At 45.8% G+C, this 21869-nt stretch overlaps 1 protein-coding gene across 1 annotated transcript in view; it reads right to left on the bottom strand.

Annotated features, from left to right (window-relative positions):
* Positions 1-21869, bottom strand: part of NFX1 (nuclear transcription factor, X-box binding 1) — a 218566-nt gene that overhangs the window by 145413 nt on the left and 51284 nt on the right. The window contains exons 6-7 of the mRNA XM_074945080.1: positions 14553-14624; positions 2459-2598 (exon numbers count right to left, since the gene is read on the bottom strand). Of these exons, the coding sequence (XP_074801181.1) occupies positions 2459-2598; positions 14553-14624 (212 nt within the window). The remainder of the gene's footprint in view (positions 1-2458; positions 2599-14552; positions 14625-21869) is intronic.

Below are 21869 nucleotides of genomic sequence, written 5' to 3'. Positions count from 1 at the left end.
AGTTCTATTTAGACTTGACTTAGCTGTGTACATTTCTGTAGCTGTATACAGGCTGAGTTTCTATATTTCTTTTATTAGTGTCTTTTGCTAATAAAAATGAGGAGCAATTAAAAGGACAAACTACTTGCAAAAGAGGGCTTAATCAAAAAATAATGCAAATTAATCTTGAATGAGAACTTTTATCTTAAACTAAACTTCAAAAAATTTACATAAAAAAGAAATGCAAGCATTTTCTTTGTAAATATCACAAAGAAATGTACCAATATTATACTGTACTAGACATCTGGACACCATAGGAGCCACATGGGCTATCAGACCAGAGGTAAAATACTTTTAGCCATTTGAAAAGTGTGGGTGCTTATTTAAGTATGCTACTTTAAATGTGCTTTTATATAGGTTTTCTGTTACTTTTCAAAACTACTGATTAAAAAAGTCCTAGGGGTCACACAAGTAATATTTTCCTATTCAAGAATAAATTAGTATTTAAAATATCCTGTAACAGTGGTATATCACCTGTTTTGATTTATAGAACCCTTGCAGATGCATTTTTTTTTAAAGTAAAAAAATTAAAATTAAGTGCCTGTCTGAAGCAAGACTTCTCTCAATTTTGGAAGTAAACTCACTGATAAAAGATAAGGATGTATTCAGCCTTTAGATGGAAAGGTGTTCACTGTACTCATCGTACATATAATTTATAGAATTACTAATTTATAGAACTTGCCATGATAGCAAATCCTTTACAACATTAATTAAAAGAGGCACAGCACCAACCCCTATAATTAGGATGCCACTGTCCATTACAAAAAATTCTTTTGACTTTTTTGGAACCACTCAATCTCCCATTGGACATTAAAATTGTCAAGGGGATAGTCTTCAGGCAGGCTGTGCTTGACCCTAACAAAAGTGAAGATGTCTTTTAGGTTCCAATGTAATGAAGTAAGGACACTTAAGCAACGACAGTACAGAAACAACTTGAATGACAAAGCTAAACAGGTAACAGCAAAATGGGTTAGAGCATAAATATTGAGTGGAGCTGAGATTTATAAAAAGAAAACTCCTGTCCCATGAGTTAAAATGCTTGTCAGTGGGGGATTAGTATACACTTGGGGAAAAGAAGATCTCACTTTTAAGCAAATAGATAATTTTCCCTAAAAAGTTGGATGCATGTACCATTTAAAACCCTTTTTACCTTCCACATCTTCAGGGGAAGCTGACTTCCTTTGTCTCCTTCCCCTTGTTCATTTGTGCTCATCCCTAAAATTTGGGCCAGCAAGAAAAACTGGCCAAACTCACCATCACAACTTCTTCTTCACTGCAATATTAAGTAGGAACAGGAGTTGCCGTGATGTAAGCAGGGGCAGAATGGAGACTGACTATTGGCCACTCACTGGCTGCTCTATCTGCTCCACTCTTGTCCACATACTTTTGGAGGTCCACAACAGGAGAAGGCAGGCTGGCTGAATTTCCCCAGCTGTAGAGCTCTGAAGATGCACTGAAGCAAAGTTCCCTACTGCCAATATTAAAGAGGATGAAAGCAGCTCTGTTTCCACCTTTTGGCACCATCAGTACACTTTTTGCTATGCAGAAAACTAGTCTGTGTATGTGCTAATTGCCTTCCTTAGCTGTGCATTTTACAAATTTAGTGGAAAACCAGTCTTTAAAATGTACTGCATATATTCAAGATTGTGATTTTAAAAAGGCTCATAACTTAAGGAACACAAAATCAAATTTCAGTGGAACAAAGGCATTTCTCTTTAATATAAACTATTTCTATACTATAATTCAACTTCCTACCGTTTTTACTGTTGAAAGTAATCAAAATAATATTCCAGTGTTTTTGTTTTGTTTTTTAATTTTGTTTTTCCACTCTCAAAAGTGGCTGAATCATTTTTTGCTTAAACTTTCCCCAAAATATTTAACTTCAGGAAAAGATTGAGCCTGAAAAATTTAATCCCAAAAGGTGAAATTCAAGATGTTATAAGCAACTGAATGGTTACAAAGCTATGGCAGTCACCACTCCCACTATACCTGAAGAGACTTTATGCACTATCCAAATTTTAGATTAAAACCCAGCAGGTGAAGTGCCTAATTCTGGGTTTTACTGGAATAAATAAGTTCTTTATATAGCTGCATCAGCAAAAGGACAAACCTGAGACATGTTCCTGGGGAATATTAAAATGAATTTTAAGTTGTTTCAGTGTTCAGGAAATAATCACTAAATAAAAAGGTTTAAGATGTACTTGCATATATTAAGAATAAGGGCTACTGACCTGTTTTAAATTAAGTGCAACTACAGTAGTCTTTTTTTTAAATCTTGGCCTTAATCATTACCTGTTATTTTGCTCACTATTATACTCTAATTTATTTGTTTACTTGCAGCTAGCTAACTTAAAGAAATTGAAAAACAGCTCTACTGAACATACAAATCTAAGTACATTTCCACATGTCTGATACCTACCTTGCTGTACTGTAAGCTGACAAGGATGACATTTTCCCACATGGCACACCTGGGCACAGTTATGCCTACCACAATTTAAAGTATTCCCACATACATTAGAACAATGAATTGTGGTGGATTGGCCGCAGCGAACTGAATGACTGTAGATAAATATGATACTGTAGTTAGTATAGTATCTTTTAGCTGGATTTAAGCATTTCACATATTTATATATTCAAATAACCTCTTTACAATATATGCTGCAACATTCAAAGTAAACAAGTTCTATTTGTTAATGACAGATACATAATTCTGTTCAGGAATAATGCTGTGGCCTTAGACACTTCTTACATCTCAACATAGAGAAAAGTGTTCGACATCACACTAACTGGGTGTAGTGTAGTATTTAAAATGCAGAATATGATTTTGCACTTGATTTGATATTCTGGGGGAAAACAGTGCATTACCTTAAGATATTTGAATTTCTTTTAAGTGTGGCCTTAACTCTGAATTTGCTGAGTTTATAATGCATGGTTTTGGGATAGTTACCACATCCCTGTGTAGCCTAAGTATTTGCTAAGTAAAGCACAGGCATAAGTTAAGGAGTAAAACAATGAGCCTACAGGTCTACATCCTGTAAGACGTTAGCTTGAGCAGTTAGCATAAGGCTTTGAGGCCCATGGCCTTAGGAAGAGCAAGTTACCAGACAGTTTTGAGGGAACTCGGAAAGGTGTGTTTACAGGGGAAATTCGTACAAAATGATACCAGGTAACTGCAAGAACACTGAACTGATACTAGGCTTGGATATTTTAGGATTAAATTTTGGCAAATGCTTAACCGCAAGTTTGTCTTGACAATGACTTAACGAATATGGTAATAAGCTAAAACCATTAATATTATAACCTATGGAGTAAGAACACCCCACATTATTAAGGTGAGGAAATACAAATAAGGAAGAGTAGAGAAACCCTTACTGAATATGCATTAGGCATAGTGGTGTCACCACAGCGTATTATAAAAGTTGTATACCAGTCTATGTGCTTGGAGAGGGAGAGATGTAGCCCTTGGGAGGTGCCATGATTACAGCCACTGGTGATGGTAATGAGGAATATAATGACTAACATTGCAGGTTGTTCTACAAGGGATAGTGTAAGTATATGGATGCTCAGATGTACATTCCATCAACTTTGCTGGGTCAGCGTGTTGGTGACTTTGTTAACTGTACTAATCAAGCTATTACAAACCCAGAAGGGTATTCCTGTGGGTGAATGTTGAAACTGTGCACATCAGGGCTCCCAACTGAACAGTAATGTTAATACTAGGCCTGATCTTGGAACAAGAACCTATCAAACTTCAGAGCGTTAACTAGAAATTCTTAAGTAGTCAATATAATTAATACACAATCAATCAGGCAATATCTGTAATTTTTTTTTCTCTTAAATTAGATACATTCTCTAAGCTTTAACTTTTTGTCTGGGATATATGCAAAGGTTAGTAATGCTAATATTATAGTGTCCTAGCTGTAAAATCCACTGATTACAGAATTCTAGATGCACTGATTTTGCACAATTTGGTAACTGACTTTACGCTTACAGTCATCTTGAATCCATATCCGATGTCCAGATGAATGGTCATGTGTATAATCTTGTCATGAATATAGGGGAAAGGGTAGCAACCTTTAAGTATCCTTGGCAGCTGTACTGGATTGCCTTACCTGTAAAGCGTTAAGCAGTTCAAATAACCTAGTTGGCACCTAACCAGAAGGACCAATGAGGAAAAAAAAAAGATACTTTCAAGAGGGGAGAAGGGGGAGAAGCCAAGCAGGTACAATATCTTCTGAAAATACATGTGGAATAATCCATCTAAAACCACAGAAACTGCGAGTAGGGCAATGAAATGCGTTAGGTTATTTTTTATTTTGGCTTGTGAATTTTCCTATCCTACAAAGGTAGTTTCATTCCTGTTTTTGTAACTGTGAAGCTGAGTCCAGAGGGAAATCCTCTGTGTTTTAAATCTTTTTATTACCTTGTAAAATTACCTTCCATCCTGATTTTGCAGGTGTGATTCTTTTACTTATTTCTTTATCAATAAAGTTCTTCTTTTAAGAACCTGATTGATTTCAGTGTCCTGAAGACAAAGCGTCTGGTCTGTGCTCACATTGCTAAGGCAACTGGTTGGTAGTTTATTCTCAAGCCTCCCCAGGAAAGGGGGTGAAGGAGCTTGGGGGGATATTTTCGGGGGATAGGGATTCCAAGTGACCCTTCCCTGAATATTTTGTGTAAATCACTTGGTGGTGGCAGCAATATCAGTCTAAGGAATTAGTGCCTTAGAGAAATTTGTACCTAAACTGGTAAAATATAAGCTTAAGGGGTCTTTCATGTACCCCAGAGTTCAGAGTTGCGTGGGGGGGGGGGGGGGATCCTGACAAAACATTTTTTTTTAAATGGCTAGGTATAGTACCACAGGAGCAAGTTGCAGGCTGGACAACTTGAATACTGAAAGAGTACAGCGTGTCAGAACAACAAATGAAATGGATCTGGAATTCTGAGAGAAATACTGTTTATAACTCCCCAGTGAAATTAATGTTGCTATAGCAAATTTAAGTGAATTACACATCCCCTTCCAGGTTAGCCTGCTAACAAGCTGACCTCAAACCCTGACTATAACTGTATCCGCAGAATGGTAGCTGTTTTTAATCTTTTCTTCCATCTCAAAAATAACCACTTTTAAATCATGTTTGCACATGCATTCTGTGTTCTGGATGCTGAGATGACAGTCTGAGAATGCTAAACTTTACATGACTTTATATGCTGACATAAATAGTACAAAAAACCAGTGACCTGGTATCATGAAATCCAGGACTGATCATATCTTTCCTAACCTTTAGTACCAAGCTGGAATAAAATTCCTTCCATATTTCACCCTGTAGAGTAGGTTCAATAGCATTTTGTGAGAAGGAAGTGGATTTCCTGTGGTTCCCCCCCAAAAAATTCTGCAGTATTCTAGAGCATTCCTAGACAAATTGGAGGATTGGGCCCAAAAGAAATCTGATGAGGTTCAACAAGGACAAGTGCAGACTTCTGCACTTAGGAACGAAGAATCCCATGCACCGCTACAGGCTGGGGACCAACTGGCTAAGCAGCAGTTCTGCAGAAAAGGACTTGGGGATTACAGTGGACAAGAAGCTGGATATGAGTCAGCAGCATGCCCTTGTTGCCAAGAAGGCCAATGGCATAGTGGGCTCTATTAATAGGAGCATTTCCAGCAAATCAAGGGAAGTGATTATTCCCCTCTATTTGGCACTGGTGAGGCCACACCTGGAGTATTGTGTCCAGTTTTGGTTCCCCTACTACAGAAGGGATGTGGACAAATTGGAGAGAATCCAGCAGAGGGAAACAAAAACGATTAGTGGGCTGGGGCACGACTTATGAGGAGAGGCTGAGGGAACTGGAGTTATATAGTCTGCAGAAGAGAAGAGTGAGGGGGGATTTGATAGCAGCCTTCAATTACCTGAAGGGCCGTTCCAAAGAGGATGGAGCTAGGCTGTTCTCAGTGGTGGCAGATGACAGAACAAGAAGCAATGATCTCAAGTTGCAGGGGGGAGGTATAGGTTGGATACTAGGAAAAACTACTACTTACCTTCTCGTAACTGTTGTTCTTCAAGATGTGTTGTTCACGTCCATTCCACATTAGGTGTGCGCGTCGCGTGCATGAGTGTCAGAAATGTTTTCCCTTAGTGTCTCTCGTCGGGGCCCTCTGAGTGGCGCCACTGCGCCGGGCATATACACCCCTGCCACCTGACCCCCTCCGGTTCCTTCTTGCTGGCAACTCCGACAGAGAGGTAGGAGGGTGGGTGATGGAATGGACCTGAATAACATCTCGAAGAACAACAGTTACGAGAAGGTAAGTAACTGTTTTTTTTCTTCGAGTGCTTGTTCACATCCATTCCACATTAGGTGAATCACAAGTTTACCTCTGGAGGAAGGTAGGAGTCATGGAACAACTGATTGGAGGACCGCTCTGCCAACTGCCGCGTCCTCTCTGGCCTGCTGGTTGACCGCGTAATGGGTCGTGAAGGTGTGCACCGAGGACCAGGTGGCTGCTCTGCGGATCTCCTGGATCGGGACCTGTGCCAGGAAAGCCGTGGAAGTCGCTTGCGCCCTGGTCGAGTGGGCCGTGACCGCCAGGGCTGGAACACCTGCAAGCTGATAGCACGCCCAGATGCCGCTTGTAATCCAAGACAAGATATGCTGCGCCAACACCAGGAGGCCTTTCATCCTCTTGGCTATGGCCACGAACAGCTACGTGAATTTACGAAAGGGCTTGGTGCGCTCGAAACAGAACGCCAGCGCTCGATGGACATCCAGGGTGTGTAGGCTGCGATGGCTCGGGTCCGTATGGGCGTTTGGAAAAAAAAACGGCAGACAAATGTCCTGGCCCAAATGAAATTGTGAGACCACCTTAGGGAGGAACTTGGGGTGTGGTCGGAGCTGCACCTTATCCTGGTGAAACACTGTATACGGTGGCTCAGAGGTGAGAGCCCTCAGCTCAGACACCCTTCTGGCCGAGGTAATGGCCACAGAAATGCCACCTTCCAGGAAAGGTGGAGGAGGGAGCAGGTAGCGAGGGGCTTGAACGGAGGTCCCATGAGCTTAGAGAGAACCAAGTTAAGGTTCCAAGGAAGGATTGGGGAGCGTGAGTATGGAAACATCCTCTCCAATCCTTTAAGGAACTGTACCACCACTCCGAAAACACCGAGCCCCCCGAAAACCCTGGATGGAAGGCGGAGATGGCTGCCAGGTGCACTCTGAGTGAGGACGGGGCCAGCCCCTGCTGCTTGAGGTGCAGGAGGTACTCGAGGATGGATTGCACCGGGGCCTGGCATGGCCGCACCTGTCGGGGCTCACACAAACATGAGAACCTTTTCCACTTGGCCACATAGGTAGCCCTGGTAGAGGGCTTCCTACTGCCAAGCAGAATCTGCTGCACAGGAAGGGAGCACTGGCTCTCTAAGGCTTTTAGCCACAGAGCTTCCATGCTGTCAGGTGTAGTGATTGCAGGTCGGCGTGGAGAAGCCGCCCGCCGTCCTGCGTGATGAGATCCCGGTGTAGGGGCAGGATTACCGGGGCCTCCACCGACAGCTCTAGAAGTGTTGTGTACCAGTGCTGGCGGGGCCACGCCAGGGCGATGAGGACCACCGCCACCCTGTCCCTGCGTACCTTGAGCAGGACCTTGTGTACCAAGGGGAGCGGGGGAAAAGCATACATCAAGCCCCCTCCCCACGGGATTGCAAACGCGTCTGCGACTGAGCCTGGGCTGTGGCCCTGGAACGAGCAGAACCGTGGGCACTGGGCATTGGCCCTGGTGGCAAACAGGTCTACCCGGGGAAACCCCCACCTGCGGAAGAGCGAAAGCACGACGTCTGCTCTGAGCGTCCACTCGTGCATGTGATACGACCTACTGAGGTAGTCTGCCAGCTCATTTTGCACCCCCGGGAGATACGCCTCGAGGTGAATGGCATGGACTATACAAAAGTCCCAGAGGAGGAGAGCCTTGCAACAGAGCGGCGAGGAATGGGCCCCGCCCTGCTTGTTTATATAAAACATGGCAATAGTGTTGTCTGTCAGAACTGTCACGCTGTGACCACTCAGAGTGGCGTGAAAGGTCTGGCAGGTTCGACGAACCGCCCTGAGCTCCTTCACAATGATATGGAGCGACCGCTCCACTCCGGACCACAAGCCCTGAGTCCTGAGGTCCCCCAGGTGAGCGCCCCCATCTGTGGTCTGACGTGTCCATCACCAGAATCAGGTCCAGTTGTGGGGCAGCAAAGGGGATGCCTTCGCAAACCACAGGCTTGGACTGCCACCACAGCAGGGAGTCCAGCACGTCCCTTGGGGCTGTCACTACCAAGTCCAGGGGGTCCCTGCCTGGGCGGTACACCGGAGCGAGCCATGCCTGCAGAGTCCTGAGTCTCAGTCTGGCATGCCTGACCACGTGCGTGCATGCTGCCATGTGGCCCAGCAGCCGCAGGCAGCACCTTGCCGTTGTCTTTGGAAACTGGTGCAGGGAGGCCACCACTTGCTGGATAGCCCGGAATCGGGATACTGGAAGGCTTGCCCTGGCCTGCACCACGTCCAGGACCTGCTCCTATGAATTCCACTCTCTGAGTTGGCACGAGGGAGGACTTGGGGACATTGACCAGGAGCCCTAGCTCGTAGAACAATCAGAGGGCCACCTCCACGTGGCCCTGCACTTCCACTTCGGATCGACCCGCCAGGAGCCAGTCGTCAAGGTACGGGTAAACCCGGAGGCTGCCACCACCGCCATGCATTTCGTGAACACCCGTGGGGCCGCGGCTAGACCGAACGGAAAAACCGCAAACTGGTAATGGCCCACGGTGAAGCCCAGGAACCGCCGATGTGCTGGGTGGATGGCAATATGAAAGTACGCGTCCTTCATGTTGAGGGCAGCGTACCAGCCTCCCGGATCCAGGGAAGGGATGATGGTGCCCAGAGAGACCATGCGGAACCGGGCCTTGACCAGGAACTTGTTGAGCCCACGCAGGTCTAAAATGGGACGAAGGGCCCCTTTGGCCTTGGGAATGAGGAAGTACCGGGAGTAGAAACCTTTCCCCCTGAGGCCATACGGCACAGCCTCTACAGCCCCTGCCTCTAGCAGCAAGCATACCTCCTTCTCTAGAAGATGCTCGTGAGAGGGGTCCCTGAAGAGGGACAGGGAAGGGGGGTGGGAGGGAAGAGAATTGCAGCAAGTACCCGTTCCGTACCGTGTGTAAGACCCAACGGTCCGATGTAATGCTGGACCACGCATAGGAGAAACGGGACAGGCAGTTCACGAAACAAGGGGACAGATCTGGTGACTGGTCCGGTACGCTGTCCTCGAGCGCACCTTCAAAAGCCTGGCTTAGTGCCTGGCTGGGATTTGTGCTGACATTGGTTCTGACCCGGCACATTATTGTTGTTATTATTGCGCCGTTGCCTGTTATCCCTGCCTTGCCTACAGTAAGGCTCATGCCTATGACGAGGCTGGTACTGGCGCTAAGGGGGAGGCTGCGGCTTAAAGGGCTTCCTTTGCGTCACTGGGGTGTGCCTACCCAGCGACTTAAGTATAGCCCTCGAGTCCTTGAGGCTATGCAGCCTCGCGTCTCTCTGGTCCAAAAGGAGCCCGGACCCTTCAAAGGGGAGGTCCTGAAGCATACTCTGGACATCAGACGGCAGGCCAGACTCCTGCAGCCACGCCGAGTGCCTCATAACCACCCCTGACGCGATTGTTCTGGCCGAATCCAAATTGTCTGCTGAATCCAGGGAGGCCTGGAGAGAGGTCTTAGCTACTGCCTTGCCCTCGTCCACCAGGGCTGTGAACTCCTGTTGGGAACCTTGCGGGAGGTTGTCCTTAAACTTCCCCACCACCACCCAGGAGTTAAAATTATACCTGTTGAGGATGGCCTGCTGGTTAGAAATCCTCAACTGAAGGCCCCTCATGAGGATACCTTTCTGCCAAAAAGGTCCAGGCGTTTTGCCTCCTTGGCCTTAGGTGCCGGGGCCTGTTGTCCATGGAGCTCCCTTTTGCTTACCGCGGAGACCACCCGGGAGCATGGACTTGGGTGGCAGAACAAGAATTCGTAGCCCTTTGACGGGGCAAAGTACTTGCACACCACACCTTTGGCTGTTGGAGCGCTGGAGGCCGGGGTCTACCATAAAGTCTTATAATTCAATTGGATGGTCTTAATGAGTGGAAGCGCTGTTCTAGATGGACCTTCGGGGATCAAAATGTCCACCATGAGGTCCTCCTGCTCAACCGTCTCCTTGACCTGCAACCCCAAGTTCTGGGTGACCCTACGCAGTAGCTCCTGGTGGGCTCTGTCGTCTATGGGTGGAGTGCCGGACACCGATGTTTTCGCCACCGCCTCATCCGGGCATGACAAGAAGGTTAGCAGCTGCTCATCCCCCTCTGGCTGGTCCTCCTGCTCCCCTTCTCACATGGGAGGGGCCTCCGGCTTGGACCGGGGCGGGAAACCTTGGGGCGGCACCGGACTCGGTGCTGGTCTCTCCAGTTTATCCTCGGGGGATGCTGGAGGCCTGGATACTGTAGCTTCCAGCGCCGTCGGACGTCGGTGCAGGGATCAGGACCACTGCACCGAGTAGCTCGCCCTGGATGGGGCCCCTTGGCGCTGTTGATAGGCCCAAGGAGTCCAGAAGGGCCAATGACCTGGCGGCCCCCATTGGGGGTGCCACCCGATCTGAGGGTCCTTGCTGTCCAGGGCACGTTGCAAGTAACTGTAACGGCTGGAGTTGGCGCTGGACTGTGGCGACACCGACCGCAAAGGCCACGGCGGTGCCAACAATCTGTGCTGTCGGGAGGTCGACGAGCGGCTCCTAACGGAATGGGAGCAAGACCGGCACTGATATTCCCGGGACCGGGATCAGCGCTGGCGTTCTCGGGACCAGGATCGGCGTCTGTGGCAGTCCTCCAGCAAGGGCCGTCTCGACCCCTCCCAGTGCCAGTCTCTAATCAGAGCTAGAGAGCGTTGTGCCTCTTCTGTTACTTCCTCGCGCCGAACGACTCCCAGTACTGTGACTTCCTTTGAGCCGCAGGTAACTGGGAATCCGCAGACGTGGAGCTTGACCGGGACCAACTCCGGGAGCAATGCCAGGACGGTGTCCTCAAACAGCACACCATTGCTGGCTTACCCCTCAATGGCACCTGTGGCATGGGTGCCAGCGGATTCTCCCTGTACAGGAGGGGGCTCGTCGCCAACAGCTCAATGAGGTCCTTTGCTGTCTCAAAGGTGCCAGGAGTGGAGGGCTGATCCACTAAGTCCTCGAGCCCGTCGTCCGCACTGAGCTCACTTAGGCCTGGGCTCAGTAGGACTTGTGGTGCTGCAGCCACCGGTGCCAGCGCCGGCACCGTGGCCTTCCCACTCTTATCGGTGCTCGGGGCCTTGGAAGGTGCCGGCCTCCTATGCGGGGAACGTCCGCACCTTCCTTTTGGCCGTGCTGTGGGCCACACTGGGGAGGACGAGCGGTGCTGGGGCCTAGTCTGGACCTCTGGGGCCGACAGCTCTCGGTGTTTAGCCGGTGCCAGGTCTCCCAACGACTCCGGGGCACTACGCACCAAGGAAGCTGGAGCTGACGTCAAGCACTCCAGGCCTAGTGGCTGCAAGGTGGCTTCCATCAATAACTGCTTCAAAGGAAAGTCTCTTTCTTTCTTTGTTCTCGGCTTGAACGCCTTGCAAATCTTACACCGCTCAAGTTTGATGTTCTTCCCTCAGGCAACATAGTCACGAGCCATGGAAGTCACTAACTGGCATAGGCTTGTGGCACAAGCCTTAAACCCGTGGGCCTGCGGCATGCCCCGCAGCCCGGGGCGGGTGCTGGAAGCCTCCAATCACCTAATCACTTAAGTGTCCACAACAAAGGTATGCTAACTAACTGATAACAGCTATCTATGAGAAAGGCTAAGGGACTGCTCTCATACGAGAGAGAGGTTGTTCCAATGCAGCCACGGACGATAAGAAGGAACTGGAGGGGGTCGGGTGGCAGGGGTCCATGTGCATGGAGCATGGCGCCACTCAGGGGGCCCCGCTGGCCCGACGGGAGCTGCTAACAGGAAAAGTTGCCGATGCTTGTGCATGCGTTGCGTGCACACCTAATGTGGAATGGACGTGAACAAGCACTCGAAGAAGAAACACTATTTCACTAGGAGGGTGGTGAAGCACTGGAATGGGTTACCTAGGGAGGTGGTGGAATCTCCATCCTTACAGGTTTTTAAGGCCCAGCTTGACAAAGCCTTGGCTGGAATGATTTAGTTGGTGTTGGTCCTGCTTTGGGTAGGAGATTGGACTAGATTACCTCCTGAGGTCTCTTCCAACCCTAATATTCTATGATTCTGTGATTATAAGAGCTGTCTCAAGTGGGACAATTTGACATGACAAACTGGTGAGACTTTCAAAACTAATTTGTAGCTTTGCACACAGGAACATAGGACTAGAAGAGACTTCCTGGGTCACCAAGTCCAGTCCCTCATGATCAGAGGTAACCCCTTCATGTAAGTTTATGAATGGGATTATCAAACTCCTCCTTAAAACCAGTTAAGTGCTTTGCCCCCCACTACTCCTTTTGAAAGGCTGTTCCAGAATCACACTCCTCTGATGGTTAGAAACCTTCTAATTACCAGCCTAAATGAATTCATGACCAGTATATACCCATTATTTCTTGTACCAAATTGGCCATTGTCTTAAACAGGTCTTCTCCCACCTTGCTGTTTATGCTCTATAAATACATCAGGGTGTAATCAGATTTGGAGCAAGAAGTGCCATGCAAATTTGAAGCATAGGAGACAGGCTTTGTGCCAGGACAGTGATTTGACCAGCTACAGATGAAGCGTCTGTGTCACCAATACAAAGTTGTGAGGTGACAGATTCATCAGTTTGCATGAGATGAAGCTGAGGCTGGGATTCAGGGATCTGTATTAGTAAACATTGTTAGAACTGAAAGAAAAGGAGTACTTGTGGCACCTTAGAGACTAACCAATTTATGCTCAAATAAATTGGTTAGTCTCTAAGATTGGCACCTTAGAGACTAACCAGTTTATCTGAGCATAAATTGGTCTCTAAGGCACCACAAGTACTCCTTTTCTTTTTGCGAATACAGACTAATACGGCTGCTACTCTGAAAACTGTTAGAACTGGAGTTACTGGAGAGTTTGAAAAGTCAACAGTAAAAATCAAGGTTAAAAGAGGTATGGCTGAAAGAATCAAGCAAGTCTGGCCAACAACCCAACACATCCACTTTTCCACAGTGGCAAGAGCTGTGAAAGGGCATTCACCTAACATTAATGGTGGAAAAAGTTAGAAGCAATAGGAAGTTGTTGTACTTGCTCTGAAGATATATGCTGTCCACTAATGATGTGGTGGAACAGCTCTGGAGTTCTAAAGCTACAGAACTTTCAGTCATGAACTAACTAGAAGCCCAAATCTTGGTTCTGATTAGGATTTTTACTACTGAAATGCCAGAGTATATATTAACATCTAATTCTTACTTCACAAACACAAACTTAAAAAAAAAAATCCTAAAAACTCTTGTACACATTTTGTTTCTCACATTGAGCGTCATGACAAGATCTTAGTAATGCAATTTTGTTAAAATATGGCACTAATTGAATTTTTTAAAAATAGCAACACATTTTTTCCTTCTACTGAAATTTTAAAGACTGTTTACAGGGTTTAGAGCAGTGGTTCTCAGACTGTGGGTCAGGACCCTAAAGTGGGTTGTGACCCTGTTTGAATGGGGTTGCCTGGGCTGCTTAGACTTGTCAGGGCCCAGGGCCGAAGCCCAAGTCCAAACCCCACCACCTGGGGCCAAAGCCTGAGGCTACAGCTTTGCCCCTCCAGGGAAGTGGGGCTCAGGCTTTGGATCCCCTCCACCCACCTACCCAGGGCAGCAGGGCTCGGGTGGGCTCAGGCTTCGATCCCCCCTCCTGCGGGTCATGTAGTAATTTTTGTTGTCAAAAGGGGGTCGCAGTGCAATGAAGTTTGAGAACCCCTGGTTTAGAGCAACATGTTTACATCAACTAAAAATTATCTCAATCATTTACCTAATACAAATAATATTTAAGATTACTGTAACAATTAGAATTTTTTCTCTGTATATATCAATTTCAGTTTCCATTCCCTGTTTCTGTGGATCTCTCATACAAAAGAAGGGAAGAGAATTTAAGAATATATGAAAATGTAATTGTAAAAATGAAAAATTACCAGGATGACTCTATTTCAGATATTACTTCTGTCCCTATTTAGATTTTTTAAGAACAGAGTAGATTTCAAATATATTGCATCTAGTTTTCAGCAAAGTTGTAAGAAATAGCTTTGGACATTCCCAATACACAGACTGGAAGTATACCTCAAAGAATGGTTTCAGAGTAGCAGCCGTGTTAGTCTGTATCCGTAAAAAGAAAAGGAGTACTTGTGGCACCTTAGAGACTAAATTGCCACAAGTACTCCTTTTCTTTTTACCTCAAAGAATGGAAATTTATTACAACTTGTATTTATAAAATTCCCTCCTATTGTTTGTACAAAAAATAATCAAAATAATCTCACCTTGTTTGCCCACATTCGCATGTTTTTGTCATAAAGGCAGGGCATGATGGGCAAGGACCTGGATGGCAGAGGCTTAAAAATGAAAACATTTTAATAAGTCACAAAAAACGTATGGTATCTTTATTTTTAAACTTGTTTCACTTGTCAGAGAAAAAGTTTCTACAGTCTGCAGTGTTACAAAAGGCTTCTAAATTTAAAACACAACACTACATTATCAGAATATTTGTATATTAATATTTTTCCTAAAGTGTTTTACAAGGTTATATTTACACTAACAAAAACTTAGTGACAATTCAGGATCTACACCACTCACCCAAATCCCTGAGAGAATAGAAATAAGTTAAGGGCTAGGTCTCCAGTATTCTTTGCCACCTTCACATCAACTACAACACTGTTGATGATACACTCCTGGACTCTAGCAAAAGGTGTGCCTACCTTTCAAATCTTCTCTTCTGTGACATCAACCCTCTAAACCTTTTAGACATTTGGCATACATTTTAATAACATTTTATTTCAGACTCCACAGTTGTTTTTAACTCTCATTAACATTTACCTTTGGGTATGTGTGTAATGCCAACAGACCATAGGCAGGCGGGATTGAACCTGGAATCTCTGAAGTTTTGTGTATGAGCCTCTACTGCATGAGCTAAAAGCCAGATGGCTATAGCTAAAGCTGTAGCAGACTCATCAATCTCTAGCTGGGCTAGGTGCCACTAGAAGGGGACAGAGTGCCACACCCAAGCAGGCATGGGTAACGTGTACACTAGAATTGAAGTGAAGAGATGATTTCAGACTGTGTAAAGATACTTAGTCTAGCTTTAATCTAACTCACTCATAACATAGCTAAAAATAGCAGTGAAACCATGGCAGCACAAGTTTCAGCATAGGCTGTACAAGCCCACCTGGGACCCTGGGTATATTCTTACATTCCTAGCATGCAATGAAGCTTTTGCCACCATGGCAGCACTGTTATTTTTAGCTGTGCTAGCTAAAGTTGTGTGGGTTACACACAAGCTGCAATCACACCTTTGATTGGAGTGTAGGCATACCCTTTGTGAAATCTGTTTTTAACTTGAAGGCTCTATCATTTAGCTCAAAGAATAGTAGCTGATTCTTTTAAATCCAGAAATCCAGGGTTCTTTCCATACAGCTGTCCTGACTAGGGGCATCATTACACAATGCCAAGTTACTAAGGAGGACAAAAAGCCATGCTGTGTCATTGTAGATTGTACGCTTGCTTTGACAGGGAACCTCTCATTCTAAAGTCCAAATGACCATAATACTTTAAATCCTATAAGTAGGCATGAAAGAATTAGATTTGTATCTGTAAATTTCAGTAAATATTGACTTCACTGTACTCACACAAACTGATGAAAAAATATTTCCATCATAATAATGAAATTTACTGATAGACATTTACAGTAAAATAAATGCTGCTTGAGAACTTTGTTTGATTTAATATTTATTGTATATATGTTGACATATGATCTTGACAGTTTGTGTTTGAATTTCAACACCGACTGTCATTAAATAATTGTTGTTGACCCATCCCCAATTGTCCGACCCTCCTATAGTTTCCTGCATCAGTGAAAATTTAAATAAAATAAAAATAAAAAATAGAATGCTTTAAAACAACTTTGCACAACCATGAAAATTTAAAATCAATAAAAATTAAAAATGCTTAAAAACAAAAATCAAATTCAGCCAAGCCCACTTGTGTCTGTAGGGACTGAAACAGGGATCTCTGAATCTAAAAGTATGAATCTCTAGTGCTTGAAATACAGAACCAGGTGCAGACTCAAGCTACTAATTGTGCTCTAGTCCCTAAAGGTCACTAAAGACTACACTTTGTCAGGGTGGGTTACAACATCGTCTTCTAAAGTTCTCTAGTATACTTGGTGCACTATGTTCTCCTAATCCCTCTGCCGTTGTGGAAATAATGCTAATGTTATAATTATAGCTTGTGTCCTCAGCAACACTGTGTCAACATTAACTTCCATGTTAACCATTATATGTCATCGGTAACAATGACAACCTTGAATAGTAACACTATGTCAATATCAACATTCAAGACAACTTTCATATTTAAAGTTTAAAAACATGTTGCAATCTTTAGCAGACATTTTTCTAATGTATTCAGAGAAAAGTATGACAACTTAAAGCACTAGATCGTAGGAAAAATTTTGTCACATGGCATATTTTAAAAACAGTCAAAACTAACATTGTTAGTTGTTTGTTTTATAACAATGCAATGTTAGAATTAGACATTAAAATCACAAAGGTAAGGAAATGCAAAAGCTCAATGTCCCAGTGACATTAACTGATCTCCAGCGCACATATATGTTTTTGATTAGCAATTAGACTCTTAAACACTCACCCTTAACTGGAACCCACTTAGACTGACAATTCCTCATGTACCGAGGTTGCTGCTCTCCAGGGGAGGAGAAACTCTTGGGAGACTAAAAAAGGCCATGGTCATAGGAGATATGGGAATATATTGGGTATAAGGTGACTGAGAAAACAGTTGGGAAACTTGCCTGCCTGTGAGAAGTCTGTGGACATCACAAGAAACCTAGATGGACTTCTGATGATTGCTGTGGAGAAGTCTGTGGTCATGTTACGTGAGAGATCCTGGAAGCTAAATTTAGACTACTAGGAAGAAGGTTTACATCCAAGGCCTCCGTGGCAGTCTTCTCTGAAATGCTTTCAAGTCCATGCCTGGTCCAACTAGGCACAGAGAACTTCAGTGTAAAGAGGACAAGTTTAAGTTTACTAGGCACTTGGGAAGATTTTTTGGAAGGGGAAGCCTGTAGAGAAGGGATGGGGGCGCCACTTTAATTAAAATGAAACCAGACTGCAAGAACGTAAAATAGGATACTGGAGGAGTGTTTAAACTATGAGGTGGGGGAAAGCTGACAGGAGTTAAGGAGCACATCGATGGACAGGGACACAGTACAATTGCATCTGTATATCCAGTAAATTATAGGAAGCAAAATTACAACTGAACTAGAGGATAAGAACAGGACAAGAACACATGGAATTTCAGTAAAATCATCAAGCTGTCAGATTAGGCAGTTAAAACAGATGCTTCGTAAAAAATAAAAATGACAGATTAAAGCAAAAATTAAAAGAACAAGAATATCTTTCGCTGGCACTGTGGAAATATGGTGGAATGTCAAAAATCAGTTGGATACCATAATACCTGGTTACAACACAGTAAAAGACAGACTAGGACAAATAAATGAGGGAGCAATATCTAGATATTAGGAAAACCTTTTTCACGAGGAGGGTGGTGAAGCACTGGAATGGGTTACCTAGGAAGGTGGTAGAATCTCCTTCCTTAGAGGTTTTAAAGGTCAGTCTTGAAAAAGCCCTGCCTGGGATGATTTCGTTGGGGATTGGTCCTGCTTTGAGCAGGGGGTTGGACTAGAAGACCTTCTGGGGTCCCTTCCAACCCTGATATTCTATGATTCTAAAGGATTCTCTAGAATGTTACCTATGCTCTTGGGGAACCAGGGCACAGCACCCAGCCTGTCTGACTCATGAAAGACCCCCCCTCCCCAACCCAGCCTCTGCTTGAACCAAATCTGCATCAGAAGAAAGACTTACAAAAAGCAATGAAAAGGCAGTAGGAGACACACCTAAATCCCTGGGACAAGGATGACAGGATTAAGGAAACTCCCCTAGCCTCATTTGCATCAAAGATGGGACAAGGAGGCATCTCCATTAGCATACAGAATGGAGAACAGAGATTCCAAGGCAAGAATCCCATGGAACTCTGGGACCAGAAAAGCACGGAAGCACTGCATGATGGGCAATCTCTGCTCCAGATATTAATGAACCCACGCCTACACACACCCAGCTCAGTAGTTATCAGACCAATTCTAGTAATAAATCCTTTACTGGTATCCAAAATAGCGAAGCTCCCTAATTGCATTGTGAGCTCCCTCCAAGGAACGACGCCCAAAGCCAGGAATGATCAGCTCCCATGGTATAGCCTGAACACAACTTTGGTATACTCCCTTGTTTACACATAAACATATCTAGTATTCTCCCTTGAACCATTGTTTCTTCTCTACAAAAACCACATTGTAGTAGAAAACCCTCCCTTGCTTCCCAGGTCACTCTCAGCAGCGAGATATCTTCTAGGACGAACTCCTGTGGAAAATGTGGGGACAGTGTTCAGTATAGGGGTCCCCTGCAGCTGTTGGCTCTCCCCAAGGCACAGAACCCCAGAGGACAGTATGACCGTGAAACAATCAATCAGTCTCCCCTGCCCTTGTGCTTACTCACCATTTTGGGGCTCCTGTGGGTTATGTGTGCTCGCTTTCGGACAGGCAATTTCTGCTACTGTGCTTGTCTTTAAGTACGGCCGAATCATTGATCTGTCTGGTGTGAACCATGCTGCCTCTGTTAAGTGTTGCATTTTGGCTTTACAGATGTAACCTTGAGATCCCAGCTGTCTTTGTTATCAACAGCCAAAAGACTCCAAAGAATCAGGAAGCATATTCAAAAAAGCTAAGAGGACATGCTGCATGAAGTGATGCAGCAGTCCATTAATGAAAATCAAAAAGTGCAAGAGTGGCGGGAGAGCGAAAGGAGGATCTGCCAGCAGAATGCGGATCGCCAGCATCAAATCACAGAGCAGCTGATAAGCATCATTGAACATCAAGCGGACTCAATACAGGCGCTCACAGCAATGCAGGTGGAGCACTTCCACGCCACGCCCCCTCCCCCCCCATGCAGCCCTTGTCCCAAAACTCTTTCCCTTGTGCTGCTATGTCACCGCCAACCCACTTTCCCCAACATCTGGGTTCCTATCATCACCAGCTGCTTTCAACACCTGTGGCTTCACCACCCAACCCTGCAAACTACGACCCTTACCCACTGCCACTCAACCCCCATTACTATGCATTTTAGCCAGCCTGAAGTGCAGCACTCATTGCGCGGCACTCCAGACAGGAAGACTCATTATTATAACGGAACATACGCAAATCTGTGATTGTCCCATTCCCCACCGCACCCCCTTCCCTCATTCCACACAGCACAGATGTGTCATGCCCTTTCTGTTTCCCAAGAAGTTTTGTTTCTTTTCAGTAAATGAATTTTCTTTTCAATAAATGAATTTTCTGGCTTTGAAAACATTCTTTATTATTGCATTAAGTAAAAGATACCGTAACCCATTAAAGCAACAGGCACTGCAAGTCAGTGCATCATACGTAGCAAACACAGATTCCTACTAACATTGGAACCACTGCACTTCATTCTTGTGCAGGGCACCAAACATTAGTGGTGGCTTTCAGCCTCAAATTGCTCCCTCAAGGCATCCCTAATCCTTGCAGCCCTGCGCTGAGCCCCTCTAATAGCCCTGCTCTCTGACTGTTCAAATTCAGCCTCCAGGTGTTGAACCTCCAAGTTCCATGCCTGAGTGAATCTTTCACCCATCCCTTCACAAATGTTATGGAGGGTACAGCAGGCGGATATAACCCTGGGGATGTTGGCATCGGCCAGGTCCAGCTTCCCATACAGACAGCACCAACGGCCCTTTTAACGGCCAAAAGCACACTCCACAGTCATTCTGCACCGACTCAGCCTGTTGTTGAACTGCTCCTTGCTGCTTTCAGGGCTCCCTGTGTAGGGTTTCATGAGCCACAGCATTAAAGGGTAAGTGGGGTCTCCAAGGATCACAATGGGCATTTCAACTTCCCCTACGGTGATCTTTTCTGGGAAGAAAGTCCTGGCTTGCAGCTTCCTGAACAGGCCTGTGTTCCAAAAGATAAGTGCGTCATGCACCTTTCTGGACCAGCCTGCGTTAATGTCAATGAAACGCCCCCGGTGATCCAGAAGGGCTTGGAGAACCATGGAGAAATACCCCTTCCGATTAACTTGCTTGGAGGCTAGGTGGGCTGGTGCCGGAATTGGAATATGTGTGCCATCTATCGCCCCTCCGCAGTTAGGGAAAGCCATTTGTGCAAAGCCATCCACAATGTCATGCACATTACCCAGAGTCATGGTTCTTCTGAGCAGGATGTGATTAATGGCCCTGCAAACTTGCATCAACACAATTCCAACGGTTGACTTTCCCACTCCAAACTGGTTAGCGACCGATCGGTAGCTGTCTGGAGTTGCCAGCTTCCAGACTGCAATAGCCACCCGCTTCTCCACCGGTAGGGCAGCTCTCAATCTCTTGTCCTTGCACCGCAGGGTGGGGGTGAGCTCATCACACAGTCCCCTGAAAGTGGCTTTTCTCATCCGAAAGTACTGCAGCCACTGCTCATCATCCCAGACTTGCATGACAATGTGATCCACCACTCAGTGTTTGTTTCCCAAGCCCAAAAGCGGCATTCTATGGTAGTGAGCATGTCCATGAATGCCACAAGCAATCTCATGTCGTATGCATTATGCGAGTCGACATCATCCTCGGACTCCTCACTGCTAGTTCATAGCTTAAGGAGTAACTTGACTGCAATTCGTGACGTGCTGGCAAGACCCATCAGCATATTCCTCAGCAGTTCGGGATCCATTCCCGCAGACCAAAAGGAAAGACATAGTGCGCAGTACAAAAAACGTTGAAAGATGGCGCCAAATGTGGACGGAAGCACAGGGATTGCTGGGATGCGAACCGATGCAACACATTGGGACATGACCGAGAATGCCACACATCCTCACACCCCCTTCCCACTAGCCACAGTGCCAGAATGGGAAGAGGTGCTCTTTGGGATAGCTGCCCATAATGCACAGCTCCCAATGCTGCTGCAAGTGCTGCAAATGTGGCCACGTCAGTGCACTTGCAGCTGTCAGTGTGGACATACTGCAACGCTTTCCCTGCTGCAGTCTCCGAGGGCTGGTTTAACTCACAGCGCTCTACATCTGCAAGTGTAGCCATGCCCTTAGGAACATGATTTGGATGGAGCTGGTGAAGTTGGGGGAGGATATGGGAAAATATGATAGTCAGCCCCTCAGCATTCTAATTAATGCTTAGTCTCAGATCATGCAGAGAACAGAGTTAATGCAGGGAGCCCTACTTGGCCCACTGCCCCAGTACAGAGTGCGTCCCCCACGTCCACTCCCTGTTAAAACCAAATCCCTGCCCCCTCTTCTGAGTGGAGGCTCTTGAGAGAGTCGGCCGATCAGTAGGTGTGCCTGGTTCCCCTGGGCCTCCCCAGCTGATCGTAAGACTTCAGTGTGACGTATGGGGGAGACCCACTGTGAAGGCTACAGTGGGAAAACCCAGGGATATTAGCCCAATTGCTAGTGGACACCAGAGCATCAGTAAACATTCTAAGTCCCCAGTGGCTCTCCAGAGGGAGACCCACC

This window comes from Natator depressus, chromosome 2 (assembly GCF_965152275.1).
Source record: "Natator depressus isolate rNatDep1 chromosome 2, rNatDep2.hap1, whole genome shotgun sequence".
In the NCBI taxonomy this organism is placed as follows: Eukaryota; Metazoa; Chordata; order Testudines; family Cheloniidae; genus Natator; species Natator depressus.
This window is presented reverse-complemented; position numbering and strand designations above follow the sequence as displayed.